The 13,717-nt window shown below is 44.1% G+C and overlaps 2 protein-coding genes across 2 annotated transcripts in view; one reads left to right on the forward strand and one right to left on the reverse strand.

The window, feature by feature from the left end:
* Nucleotides 1–13,717, reverse strand: part of DOCK6 (dedicator of cytokinesis 6) — a 149,799-nt gene that overhangs the window by 55,937 nt on the left and 80,145 nt on the right. The window contains exon 14 of the mRNA XM_063446373.1: nucleotides 13,554–13,716. Coding sequence (XP_063302443.1) covers nucleotides 13,554–13,716 — 163 coding nt within the window. The remainder of the gene's footprint in view (nucleotides 1–13,553; nucleotide 13,717) is intronic.
* Nucleotides 1,008–8,568, forward strand: LOC134601453 (angiopoietin-related protein 3-like). Its single transcript, XM_063445943.1, has 4 exons — nucleotides 1,008–1,345; nucleotides 3,450–3,584; nucleotides 6,497–6,607; nucleotides 8,294–8,568. Exons 1-4 carry the CDS (start codon nucleotides 1,073–1,075, stop codon nucleotides 8,309–8,311), a joined length of 537 nt encoding a protein of 178 aa, XP_063302013.1. The 5' UTR covers nucleotides 1,008–1,072; the 3' UTR covers nucleotides 8,312–8,568.

Below are 13,717 nucleotides of genomic sequence, written 5' to 3' on the forward strand. Positions count from 1 at the left end.
GGTTTTTCTAGCAGAGATTATACTCGGCCTCACACAGGTTGGCAGGAGGACAGTACCTTGGCCGTCACACCACACATCATGGGCATAGCACAGCCAGCCAATAGAAAGGAGGCAGACAGTGTTAACTCTGCGTGACCTCAGAGCAGTGATAACCATGTTTACCTTGCAATGACAGCAGACTAGAACGGGGACAGAGAATGAACTGATGTAACAGTATGACCTGTGTCTAGAGAGTGGCATTTGTGACCATTCACAAAGACAGAGAGGACAAATAAGTGAAAGAAATAGTCAGACATTACTGGAAACATACATCTCAATGGAGAGCACGGTATAAAAATAATGTAAATATACAAATTACAGGTGAAGAAATTAATAAAAAAGAGAATGTAAGAATATAGCAATACGAAATGGAAAGAGTGGATATGGAGGGGTAAAAACTCAGAGGATAAAGACAAGGGAAGAGATGAAGAGTAAGGAGAGTGGGAAAGAGACAGAGAGAGAAACAGACAAAGAAAATAGAGAGGCGTTCACTTTTTCGCCTTAGACAAAGGTGTAAGACAATTGATGATGCTCTTATCCTCGCATCAACCCTTCCGGTCTTTGACACTGGGCAATAGATTAACTGGCTTCAGGCACAGAGACCGGGTGGATAAGATATACACACAGAGAGAGGAAGGGACTCAGAGGACAGAGAGAGGGAAAGAGATGCAGAGAAATGGACACCGTCTCACGTCTAGGCATTAACTGAGAAAAGATTACAGAAATAAAGTAATATACAGTCAAAGGCTACTAGAGCCGGAAAGAAACAAGATCAGGCAGTATAATTAAACTCAAAAATTTGTTAATAAAAAGTATGTGAGTGTGTGTATATATATATATATGAAACGGAAAGCGTTGGCAATACTGAATGAGGCAGATCGTGTCCTCCTGCTCCCTCCTCCCTCACTGGTCTGCTGTAATCTTTAGTCCATGTTACACAATTGCAGAACGACCTCACTCACACCCCCAGTGTCCCTTTAACACATAATACTATGAAGTCTAAGTTCTCACTCTGTCCAGATCTCCCAGCACCATGTTCCTCTTGCTGCTCCTCCTGGGTCTAGTGGCTACCCCATGGGAGGTGGAGGGCAGGGCCGCACTGAATGAAGATGTCAATGTGCTGGTCTATGGGACGGTGCAACTGGGACAGGCGGTGGGGAACACCTACAGTTCCACCGCTGAAAAACTACAAAGGGTCGAGGATAGGCGAAGCCGGCAAGAAAAGAATCTGGAAAAGCTGCAGGAGGAGGTTGCCAGAGCCAGGCAGGAGGAAAGGAGGCTAGCGGCAGAAGTTGAAAGGCTGCAGGTGAGCAGGTAGGAGTGAGGGACATTTATTAATAAGTCTGTATGTATAGAATAAATGATCTACACATTTATATCAATTCAGTCGATGCACTTGATGCTAATTAACATACTAATCGCATGTTCACAAACAATTGTTGTCCATTTAGGAAGGACTGATACATGAGTCACTAGTGTGGATTACAGACCTGTAATGAATCAACGTCACGATGTAGGAAAAGGATCTTTTATTTGTCCAAATCAAAAATGTCTGCATATACTACTGACCCCTGGTGGTGACAGAGGAATAGGCAGGAAAAAATAAAAGGCTGAGAGAATGGAGGGGAAGGAGCTAAACCACAATTTAAAGCATGCAGCTCTGATGCTCTTTTTTAGCATATGCTAAATATTTTTAATTACCATCTTAAGGACAAAGGGAAGTCCACTGTTAATTTTTTATTTTTTATTTTTTTTTATTTTTCGTGCATAGATAGTACTTTACAAATTGGCTCACAATGCCACAATAGCAGTTGTCAGCGCTTTCGGTAAACATAGTAAAACAGTTTGGCATGGGTATTGTTGCTCATTTTATAACAACAACTCCGAGCCGGCCAGTCAAGCCCCGCAGGTCTTCCCGTATCGTGGCCACGTCGGCCGAGATTTTTTATTTGTGGTGTTCCGCCATGAGCTAATGGCCTCCATAGTCACCGGTGTAGGGTCTGTCACGGGTGACGGTAGCTGCGTCCGGGCCGGTGGTGGAAGCGTCGGTGCAGGTAAGAACTCCCCTTCTGCTTCATCTGATGTCTCGTCATAGAAGTTCAAGCAGCCACCGTGGAGGGACGCCATCTTGGGGCCAGGGGTACCTTGGACCAGACGCCATAACTCACCGATGTTCATGCCCAACCGGGGCTTATCAGGCTTTGGCTTTTTTGTTTCTCGACCCATGGGGCCCGGGCGAGTCTTGGGGTCTCCCTAGGATGTATTAGGCTCGTGTCAGAGTGTGGAGATCGGGCAATTATTGCTTATTTGTCCACTGTTATTTTAAAGTGATTGGACATGTTGAATAGACTATGGGTGAGAAAGTCTATTTATATATTTTAGGGCCCTCCACGTTTTGTTTTAAAATAGTAAATAAATTAACTAGTTACCTGCAATCCATCGAAAAAGCCTATTCTCTGCAGCCAGGTCCACCTCCGATGAGGTCATGACAATTTTGCCCAAATTAATGCTTCTGATAGAGTAGTGCGACAATCGTAATGAAGCCCCAATCAAACGCTTCTCATAGAAAAGCACTGAATCCAATGCTTCCATATTAGATCACTATGTAGAGGCAAAAAATGCCTACAAAATTCTAAATATAAACAAAGAACAAGTTAGACCTGTGCTGCAGATACTCCACACTGAAGTCCCAACAGTGTATATACAACCAAAATACAAACACGAGTCCTGCGCATTCAGTATAGGTGTGCACACCCAGGTGCAACCACAATTTATTTGAAGACAAAGTTAAAACAGCAAAGTTTCGAGCAGCAGCCCTTTCTCATTGAGAAAGGACTGCTGCTTGAAACGTTTGCGGTTTTAACTTTGTCCTCAAAAATATTGTGGTAGCACCTGGGTGTGCACACCTATACTGAATGCGCAGGACTCGTGTTTGTTTTTTGCTTCCATATTAGAAGCATCAGAGCATAGTCAATGTCCTCAAGCAACACGTGAGGACATCAAAAGTCAAGAATCCAGTTAGTCTCAATGAAATGATCTAGGTGTCATTTTGCCGCACTTGTGAACTACCCTTTGTATATGTTCCTATGAGAAAGCATTGGATTGGCTGAGATGATCATAATTGATTTACCTCAGCTAAGGAGGCGGGGCCAGCAGAGGAGAGGACACCATGGCATGTGAGAAAAGGTAAGTTAACTACTGTTTCTGAGCATCTGAGGTCACTATAGCGCTAGGAATACATATTTGTATTGCTAACGCTATAGTGTTTCCTGAATCACCCTGGAAAACAAGGATTACATCCAGTAGGCAGTGCAAGCCAACCAATCTTGGCCTTTAAGCCATTTACTCAGGTCTTTAAATTGCTTGCTCCATTTTTTAAATTTGTATTCCCGTTCTGATTCACCTCACAGAGCGAGGAGGAGGAGATCCGGTCTCTCTCCAGTGTGATAATGTTAGAGCTCCGAGATTTACAGAAAGGATACGAAGAACTAAAAACGAGGGTTCGTAGCCTGGAAAATGTATTACCAGATGCCCTGGCCCTTAAGGTAAGAAGGAATCAAACTCTGTAACTAGAGTGTTTCAGATCAGAAATTCACAAAGTTTAGAACAATAGGTACTTCTCATAAAGTTAAAAGTACACTTCAAGCACCATAACTCCCACAGTGGGCTGTAATAGGGGAAGGGACCAGCGCCTGACAGACCCAAAGTAAGAAGCTGTAGTAGGGGAGGGACCAGCGCCCGACAGCCCCAAAGTAAGAAGCTGTAGTGGGGGAAGGGACCAGCGCCCGACAGACCCAAGTAAGAAGCTGTAGTGGGGGAAGGGACCAGCGCCCGACAGACCCAAGTAAGAAGCTGTAGTGGGGGAAGGAACCAGTGCTGACAGACCCAAGTAAGAAGCTGTAGTGGGGGAAGGGACCAGTGCCGACAGACCCAAGTAAGAAGCTGTAGTGGGGGAAGGGACCAGTGCCGACAGACCCAAGTAAGAAGCTTTAGTGGGGGAAGGGACCAGTGCCGACAGACCCAAGTAAAAAGCTGTAGTGGGGGAAGGGACCAGCGCCCGACAGACCCCAAGTAAGAAGCTGTAGTGGGGGAAGGGACCAGCGCCCGACAGACCCAAGTAAGAAGCTGTAGTGGGGGAAGGGACCAGCGCCCGACAGACCCCAAGTAAGAAGCTGTAGTGGGGGAAGGGACCAGCGCCCGACAGACCCAAGTAAGAAGCTGTAGTGGGGGAAGGGACCAGCGCCCGACAGACCCAAGTAAGAAGCTGTAGTGGGGGAAGGGACCAGCGCCCGACAGACCCAAGTAAGAAGCTGTAGTGGGGGAAGGGACCAGTGCCGACAGACCCAAGTAAGAAGCTGTAGTGGGGGAAGGGACCAGTGCCGACAGACCCAAGTAAGAAGCTTTAGTGGGGGAAGGGACCAGTGCCGACAGACCCAAGTAAGAAGCTGTAGTGGGGGAAGGGACCAGCGCCCGACAGACCCCAAGTAAGAAGCTGTAGTGGGGGAAGGGACCAGCGCCCGACAGACCCAAGTAAGAAGCTGTAGTGGGGGAAGGGACCAGTGCTGACAGACCCAAGTAAGAAGCTGTAGTGGGGGAAGGGACCAGCGCCCGACAGACCCCAAGTAAGAAGCTGTAGTGGGGGAAGGGACCAGCGCCCGACAGACCCAAGTAAGAAGCTGTAGTGGGGGAAGGGACCAGCGCCCGACAGACCCAAGTAAGAAGCTGTAGTGGGGGAAGGGACCAGCGCCCGACAGACCCAAGTAAGAAGCTGTAGTGGGGGAAGGGACCAGTGCCGACAGACCCAAGTAAGAAGCTGTAGTGGGGGAAGGGACCAGTGCCGACAGACCCAAGTAAGAAGCTGTAGTGGGGGAAGGGACCAGCGCCCGACAGACCCAAGTAAGAAGCTGTAGTGGGGGAAGGGACCAGCGCCCGACAGACCCAAGTAAGAAGCTGTAGTGGGGGAAGGGACCAGTGCTGACAGACCCAAGTAAGAAGCTGTAGTGGGGGAAGGGACCAGCGCCCGACAGACCCAAGTAAGAAGCTGTAGTGGGGGAAGGGACCAGCGCCCGACAGACCCAAGTAAGAAGCTGTAGTGGGGGAAGGGACCAGTGCCGACAGACCCAAGTAAGAAGCTGTAGTGGGGGAAGGGACCAGTGCCGACAGACCCAAGTAAGAAGCTTTAGTGGGGGAAGGGACCAGTGCCGACAGACCCAAGTAAGAAGCTGTAGTGGGGGAAGGGACCAGCGCCCGACAGACCCCAAGTAAGAAGCTGTAGTGGGGGAAGGGACCAGCGCCCGACAGACCCAAGTAAGAAGCTGTAGTGGGGGAAGGGACCAGTGCTGACAGACCCAAGTAAGAAGCTGTAGTGGGGGAAGGGACCAGCGCCCGACAGACCCCAAGTAAGAAGCTGTAGTGGGGGAAGGGACCAGCGCCCGACAGACCCAAGTAAGAAGCTGTAGTGGGGGAAGGGACCAGCGCCCGACAGACCCAAGTAAGAAGCTGTAGTGGGGGAAGGGACCAGTGCCGACAGACCCAAGTAAGAAGCTGTAGTGGGGGAAGGGACCAGTGCCGACAGACCCAAGTAAGAAGCTTTAGTGGGGGAAGGGACCAGTGCCGACAGACCCAAGTAAGAAGCTGTAGTGGGGGAAGGGACCAGCGCCCGACAGACCCAAGTAAGAAGCTGTAGTGGGGGAAGGGACCAGCGCCCGACAGACCCCAAGTAAGAAGCTGTAGTGGGGGACGGGACCAGCGCCCGACAGACCCAAGTAAGAAGCTGTAGTGGGGGAAGGGACCAGCGCCCGACAGACCCAAGTAAGAAGCTGTAGTGGGGGAAGGGACCAGTGCCGACAGACCCAAGTAAGAAGCTGTAGTGGGGGAAGGGACCAGTGCCGACAGACCCAAGTAAGAAGCTTTAGTGGGGGAAGGGACCAGTGCCGACAGACCCAAGTAAGAAGCTGTAGTGGGGGAAGGGACCAGCGCCCGACAGACCCAAGTAAGAAGCTGTGGTGGGGGAAGGGACCAGTGCCGACAGACCCAAGTAAGAAGCTTTAGTGGGGGAAGGGACCAGTGCCGACAGACCCAAGTAAGAAGCTGTAGTGGGGGAAGGGACCAGCGCCCGACAGACCCAAGTAAGAAGCTGTACTGAGGGAAGGGACCAGCGCCCGACATACCCCAAGTAAGAAGCTGTAGTGGGGGAAGGGACCAGCACCCGACAGACCCCAAGTAAGAAGTCAAACAATTTAAAGCAGTTGGGCAACTCGACTGGAAGGCATCAGGGCACTCTGGATAGTGCGCTGTAGTGGTTATGGTGCTTGGAGTGTTCCTTTACAGTTTTACACATGCTAGCTAAATGACACCTGATGCACACTATGAGCGGTCTGTCTGACTCCCTATCAGAACAATTTAAACTAACAGCAATGAGATTAATCTTCATTCCGAGTTTCTTTGCCATTTTCAGGCTCAAGTGGAACGACAACACCTGACACTACAGGTGGTAGCTGAAGCAGTGAATCAGCAGCAGGAACAGATAGCAAATCAAAGAATACAGCTAAATCACATCCTGAAAAAGGTCAGCTTGATATCTATCGCTATGGACCTCCTTCACCTCCCCCCCACCCCCCCCCCCTCCCAGAGGGGGCTGCGCTGTGTATAATGTAATAGAAAGGAGCTGTATAAATACAGATATTACTAGGATCCCACCCCAGAGGGGGCTGCGCTGTGTATAATGTAATAGAAAGGAGCTGTATAAATACAGATATTACTAGGATCCCACCCCAGAGGGGGCTGCGCTGTGTATAATGTAATAGAAAGGAGCTGTATAAATACAGATATTACTAGGATCCCACCCCAGAGGGGGCTGTGCTGTGTATAATGTAATAGAAAGGAGCTGTATAAATACAGATATTACTAGGATCCCACCCCATAGGGGGCTGCGCTGTGTATAATGTAATAGAAAGGAGCTGTATAAATACAGATATTACTAGGATCCCACCCCAGAGGGGGCTGCGCTGTGTATAATGTAATAGAAAGGAGCTGTATAAATACAGATATTACTAGGATCCCACCCCAGAGGGGGCTGTGCTGTGTATAATGTAATAGAAAGGAGCTGTATAAATACAGATATTACTAGGATCCCACCCCAGAGGGGGCTACGCTGTGTATAATGTAATAGAAAGGAGCTGTATAAATACAGATATTACTAGGATCCCACCCCATAGGGGGCTGCGCTGTGTATAATGTAATAGAAAGGAGCTGTATAAATACAGATATTACTAGGATCCCACCCCATAGGGGGCTGCGCTGTGTATAATGTAATAGAAAGGAGCTACATAAATACAGATATTACTAGGATCCTACCCCAGAGGGGGCTGCGCTGTGTATAATGTAATAGAAAGGAGCTACATAAATACAGATATTACTAGGATCCCACCCCAGAGGGGGCTGCGCTGTGTATAATGTAATAGAAAGGAGCTGTATAAATACAGATATTACTAGGATCCCACCCCAGAGGGGGCTGCTCTGTGTATAATGTAATAGAAAGGAGCTGTATAAATACAGATATTACTAGGATCCCACCCCAGAGGGGGCTGCGCTGTGTATAATGTAATAGAAAGGAGCTGTATAAATACAGATATTACTAGGATCCCACCCCAGAGGGGGCCGCGCTGTGTATAATGTAACAGAAAGGAGCTGTATAAATACAGATATTACTAGGATCCCACCCCAGAGGGGGCTGCGCTGTGTATAATGTAATAGAAAGGAGCTGTATAAATACAGATATTACTAGGATCCCATCCCAGAGGGGCTGCGCTGTAGATAATGTAATAGAAAGGAGCTGTATAAATACAGATATTACTAGGATCCCACCCCAGAGGGGGCCGCGCTGTGTATAATGTAATAGAAAGGAGCTGTATAAATACAGATATTACTAGGATCCCACCCCAGAGGGGGCCGCGCTGTGTATAATGTAATAGAAAGAAGCTGTATAAATACAGATATTACTAGGATCCCACCCCAGAGGGGGCTGCACTATGTATAATGTAATAGAAAGGAGCTGTATAAATACAGATATTACTAGGATCCCACCCCAGAGGGGACCGCGCTGTGTATAATGTAATAGAAAGAAGCTGTATAAATACAGATATTACTAGGATCCCGCCCCAGCGGGGGCTGCGCTGTGTATAATTTTATAAAAGAGAAGAATAACATACTAATTAAATAAATAATATTAATATAACTGAGCTTTGTCTTTCAGGCTTCTATTACAGATTGAAACTAACAAGCTGGCTGCAAAGACTCGCTATCAGTTTTTTTCCTGCATTCTCAACCTTTTCCTCGGTGCCCTGACAGAAGACTGGAATAAAAGAAGGGGACTGGAGTTTGGGATTACAAGGTAGAGTTCCAGAAGTGGAAACATTCCATAGGTCTGCATGCTGATTGTACGGCTCATACGACGATGCCCTATAACAGACTTTTACCCAGAATGCCAGTTGTGTTCTCTCCCATGATGTGGCACAGAACACGTACAAGCCACAGAACACGTACAAGCCACAGAACACGTACAAGCCACAGAACACGTACAAGCCACAGAACACGTACAAGCCACAGTCCATGTCTGAAGGTATACCCCAGTGGGGAGATGAAATGCAGGAAGACACAAACTGAGTTTACCGGTTTATTTTCCTGCTAATAAATCAATACATTATTAATACAGTCTTGGACATTATTGGGTTTATATGACTTGGTGGCCCAGCCATCTCTGCAAGGAGACCAAGTAATGCATCCACCTCCAGGCTACACAAACTAACTGATACTACACTCACATTACAACGGTTGCAATAAATGCCTAAAATGTGACCAAGACGGCTACATCAGGTTGACATCTCCCACAACTTCTGTATGCATGCCGTGACAAATACATGCGACAGGACACGTACAAGTATGTGAATGATAAGGACAAGTAAAAAAAAAAAAAAAGAAAAAAAAGAAAGAAAAAAAAAGAAGAAGCTGATCCTAAGCCATCACTAAACACGATAAATATGGTTAGTCAGCTATCACTCACGATGTCATGTACCTTTGCCTTCAGGGTTCTCAATATGATAACCTAAATGTGGGAACAATGTGCCTTTCTGTAGCATCCACCACACACAGTGTAGCTTCACGTCCTCACAAATGAAGGACTAGCGGGCGGTTTAGGAGTGCATAGATGGGATTATCTATGAAGGTGAACGACTTTAAAAACAAATAAAAATGGTATAGCAGGCTTCCCTAATTTGTGTTAACACGAAAAGCTACTTCCAGAGCGACTCAACACGGAAAGAAGGTTGTCACGGGTATCGCGATGATAGGTCATGACACATTTAGAAAAACGCCCCCATATACATATACGAGGATGTATATAATGATAATCTTGTCATAACGCCACCATTGTACATGGGTCCTGCGAGTCCCAACATGACACGGCTCCCTATTTGTATTTACAATATGAAAAAAAATCAATAAAAACAGATTTACAAAAAATTATTCCTCAATACAGGGCCACAAAAAAAAAAAAAAAAAAAAAAACCTGAACGTGTTCCCTTGCGTAGCCTGATGTTTATTTGCCCAACTATGCCATTTGTTCCTGGACTGTATACACTCCTTTTTTTATGGAATTATAGATACTTTTTCATCTTCAATTAATGTTTCTATTTTCCGTATGTCATAAAATTATCCAAAAAACAAAAACGCTTGGATATTTTTAAAAACATTGCATCAAAACCCATAGTGAACTTGTGCAGAAATCTTGCACGTGACATTTCTGCTTTAATACAATTTATTTTACATAAAATATAAACAAGTGCTCCAATAACATGTTCATGGGTGTAAGATAACGGTAATACTATTATAGATTATATATAGAAAACAGCGAATTTGAAAAAGATGGTGCTCTTAGTCGGTTTACTAATTTTTAGCCAAGCTGCTGAACACACTCTGTGGGTACCCCAAAATCCCACTAGAATATATAAAACCACCAAGAAAGATAACAGAGTTTGGTTAGTGTCCCCACCTTCCAAACACTTAGAGTGCAGTGCTCTATCAATGTCTAGTGAAAACACACACTTACCCCTCAAAGTTTGTAGGGGTTGTACATGGAAAAAAATGGGAAAAGAACATAAAATAGTGCAATATTGTATATCAAAAGCAAAGCGACTTCTGTACAGTGAGTGAAAATAAACTCACATTTTGTAGAGCCTTTTATATGGATATAGGCTCTAAACACTTCAACTTATGTGCCTTTAAGGTAGGCAACTGTACCCTTTTTGCATTGGTATATCCCTTTTATTCCTCACAATGGTTCATGTAAAGGAAAAATAGGAAATCTCTAGGTGTAGTATTTGGTATGGTTTGGTATGAATTTAATCCAAAATAAGAGTAAAAATAGGTGCTCACCTTTTTTTTAGAGCCTTTTAGTAACTGGCTCTAAGTTTGAAGACTTTGTGACAATTTGCAGGGTGACACTACCCTCTCCGGATACAGGATACAATGTAGAGATGAAGATAAATAGGTTTGTAGAATTTATTTCTAAATATATTCAAATTAATAACAATAAAATAAAAAAAAATACAGTAATAAAAATTCCTCCTGATCTTCTATGTAACCAAGGCGCGTTTTGCCTGTAATTTTGGCTTTTTCAATCTATATGTTCTCCATTTCCTGTTGTCCGTCTTTTAGGTGTTCGAATTACGCGCCTGTTTCCCTCATTATCCAATCGCAGATTGTTCACTCCCATTTTCATACGGAATGCTTTTTTCTCGGATGACCTCACGTTCTCCTTGGTGCACACTATTATTAAGTGTCGCGTAAATTCCGGTTCCCTTATACGTACTACTAAGCCCAAGATGGCAAATCAGCCAAAACATAGCGTTATGTTGCTTCCGGATTATGCCGATCTTTAAAAGTCCTATATCCTGTAATATCACTCATAAGAAATCAATTATAAAAAGTATGTATCCTCAATATTGTATACATTAAATGCAATGATCTAACATTATGTATTGCTAAAGTGTATAAAGTATTGTAAACACTATATACAGGTTTAATGATGCTAAAAGAAGTTATATGTGTTTACATTATCTCTAAAACCTTATCAAAAATATCTAAAACATTAAAAAGAGAAAAGAAATTCACATCCGAGGAAAAAGCATCCCGTATGAATACGGGACACCTGAGTGAACAATCTGCGATTGGATAATGAGGAAAACAGGAGGGCAATTCGAAACCTATTTATCTTCATCTCCACATTGTATCCTGGATCCGGAGAGGGTAATGTCACCCTGCAAATTGACACAAAGTCTTTAAACTCAGTTACTAAAAGGCTCTACAAAAGGTGAGCACCTATTTTTACTCTATTTTGGATTAAATTCATACCAATCCTTGAAATACTACACCTAGAAATTTCTTATCTATTTTTCCTTTACATGAACCATTGTGAGAAATAAAAGGGATGGTTGCCTACCCTAAAGGCACGGAAGCTGAAGTGTCTATATCCATATAAAAGGCTCTACAAAATGTGAGTTTATTTTCACTTACTGTACAGAAGTCTGCTTTTGATATACAATATTGCACTATTTTAGATTCTTTCCCATTTTATTCATGTAACTTTAAGGGGTAAGTTTGTGTTTTCACTAGACATTGATAGAGCGCTGCACTCTAACTAAGAGTTTGGAAGGTGGGGACACTAACCAAACGCTCAGTTGTCTTTCCTGGTGGTTGATTATAGTTGAAATAAGACATTACATGCAATTTTAAATGAGACAACATACATATAAATAGAATAAACAATGCTAATAAATGTGTCAAGATGATTCAGTAGCCTTTAAACAAATCAGCCAGTTTAAATATTGGTATACATTGCCTAATAGGCTATAAGAGCTGTCAAAACTGATTTCACAAGCGATACTTAAAGAACACAAAGAATATGGATTTATGGATAAAATGATATTAAAGACCACTTTATTCTTCATCTGAATTAAAGCCTTTTTTGCTATATTCAACATCTTATGCAAACAGAGCATTGATGGGATGGGCTGGTAAATGTTGTACATTTGCAAATAAAATGAACAGAGAAATGCCCCTAAAAACCTCACTGATTTCACTATAGGAAATGGACCTGCAACAAACACTGGAAAGCGAGGAGTGGCAGGACATATGGGGGGCAGCCGCCAAGGTCTCCATCTGTGTAACACACCAAGAACAATGCTACAACACACTTAGGAGATGGTACTCCACACCAGTTAAACAATGTAGAATGGGAAAGACAACCACTGACACTTGCTGGTGGTGTGGTGGACATGCCCAAGGGCGGTAGATTATTGGAACAGGTTCGCATAGATCCTAACTGAGGTTATGCACAGACCAATCACGATAGACCCTTGGACCTTCCTTTTAGCAAAGCCGATAGATGGAATGGCCAACAGAGGAAAAAAAACTGTTGAACAAAATCAATATGGCAGCTAGGAGAGCAATGGCACAAACATGGCTGAATGTAGACATGCCAGAGATAGACAGGGTTATTCAAAAATTTGAGACACACGCTTAATGGACAAACTCACAGCGCAAGTACGAGACACATACCCCGCATTTCATAAAATATGGCAACCACGACGACTGCTGAAGGCTCTGGACGAGCAGAGTTAGCGGCTTCCCCTGCCACGGCTCGAGAAGACCATCCCTACCACTCACCACGCCTCCCCCTCACCCATTTTTTTCTCTCTCCTCCCTATCTTCATTCCTGTCCTTCTCACATTACTCACTCTATTTTCTCTTCTACAAAAACAAAAACTAAGTTCATGTCTATATAGAGAGCTCCCGAGACACATCAACGGCAGAGAGCACAGAGATCTGATTCTGCTCCCACGTAAACAATTATACTGCAGGGCGCAATTTCCATCAGTTCATAAGTAATTCAATACCTTATATACTTCTATGCACACACTGCACAAGCACACCAGACCTGCCAACCTTATTTAAGGTCAAAAGCTGTATTACATATATACATATAACAGTTGAATGTGTATATCATCCAATGTAAAAAGAGTAGAACCTCCGCACCAGTGACGCATTCATTGTAATTCAATGTATGTTATACTTGCTGATTGTCTTCACCTCTGTAACTCGATATGCATGAACTGATAAATAAAGAATTAAAAAAATAATAATCCTCACTGCCCCTGAACCCAAATTAGATCAGCAGAATGTTTATCTGTACAAGACAGCTGTAGTAATATACTGGTTGTGTTTGCAATTATTCTACAAAAGGTCTTCCAAACTGATTTGGGTCAAAAAAATACTATTTTAACATATACTAAGTGATATTATATTACCTGTAGCGATGTGTTGTGGTTTAAAATTCTCTTTTTGCTATATGCTTCAATATAATATTGAAGAACAAGGTTCAAAAACCTGTAATATATTTTTCTGCTTTTTGATGTTCTGAGCCATATTTTAGGGACGTCAGCTTAAATGATACTCACTGATAAGAAGTGTAGGGTGAGTACACATCCCGAGGAGGAAACTCCAGAATTTCCTTTGTGGGTCGGACACGTGGGTCAGGGTACGGTTTAACATGACGAAGCTCAGGGGACAAACAGAACTGAGGTATATCAGGGGCTGGAGATACGTCTATCTTCAGTTGTGC

Source organism: Pelobates fuscus, chromosome 3 (assembly GCF_036172605.1).
Source record: "Pelobates fuscus isolate aPelFus1 chromosome 3, aPelFus1.pri, whole genome shotgun sequence".
In the NCBI taxonomy this organism is placed as follows: Eukaryota; Metazoa; Chordata; class Amphibia; order Anura; family Pelobatidae; genus Pelobates; species Pelobates fuscus.

Bases quoted from the DNA above. Each gene is read 5' to 3' on its own strand.
- LOC134601453 (XM_063445943.1), top strand. From the start codon at position 1,073: ATGTTCCTCTTGCTGCTCCTCCTGGGTCTAGTGGCTACCCCATGGGAG. The intron at 1,346-3,449 runs GTGAGCAGGTAG...TTCACCTCACAG, and splicing joins CAGAAGTTGAAAGGCTGCAG to AGCGAGGAGGAGGAGATCCG. The intron at 3,585-6,496 runs GTAAGAAGGAAT...TGCCATTTTCAG, and splicing joins CAGATGCCCTGGCCCTTAAG to GCTCAAGTGGAACGACAACA.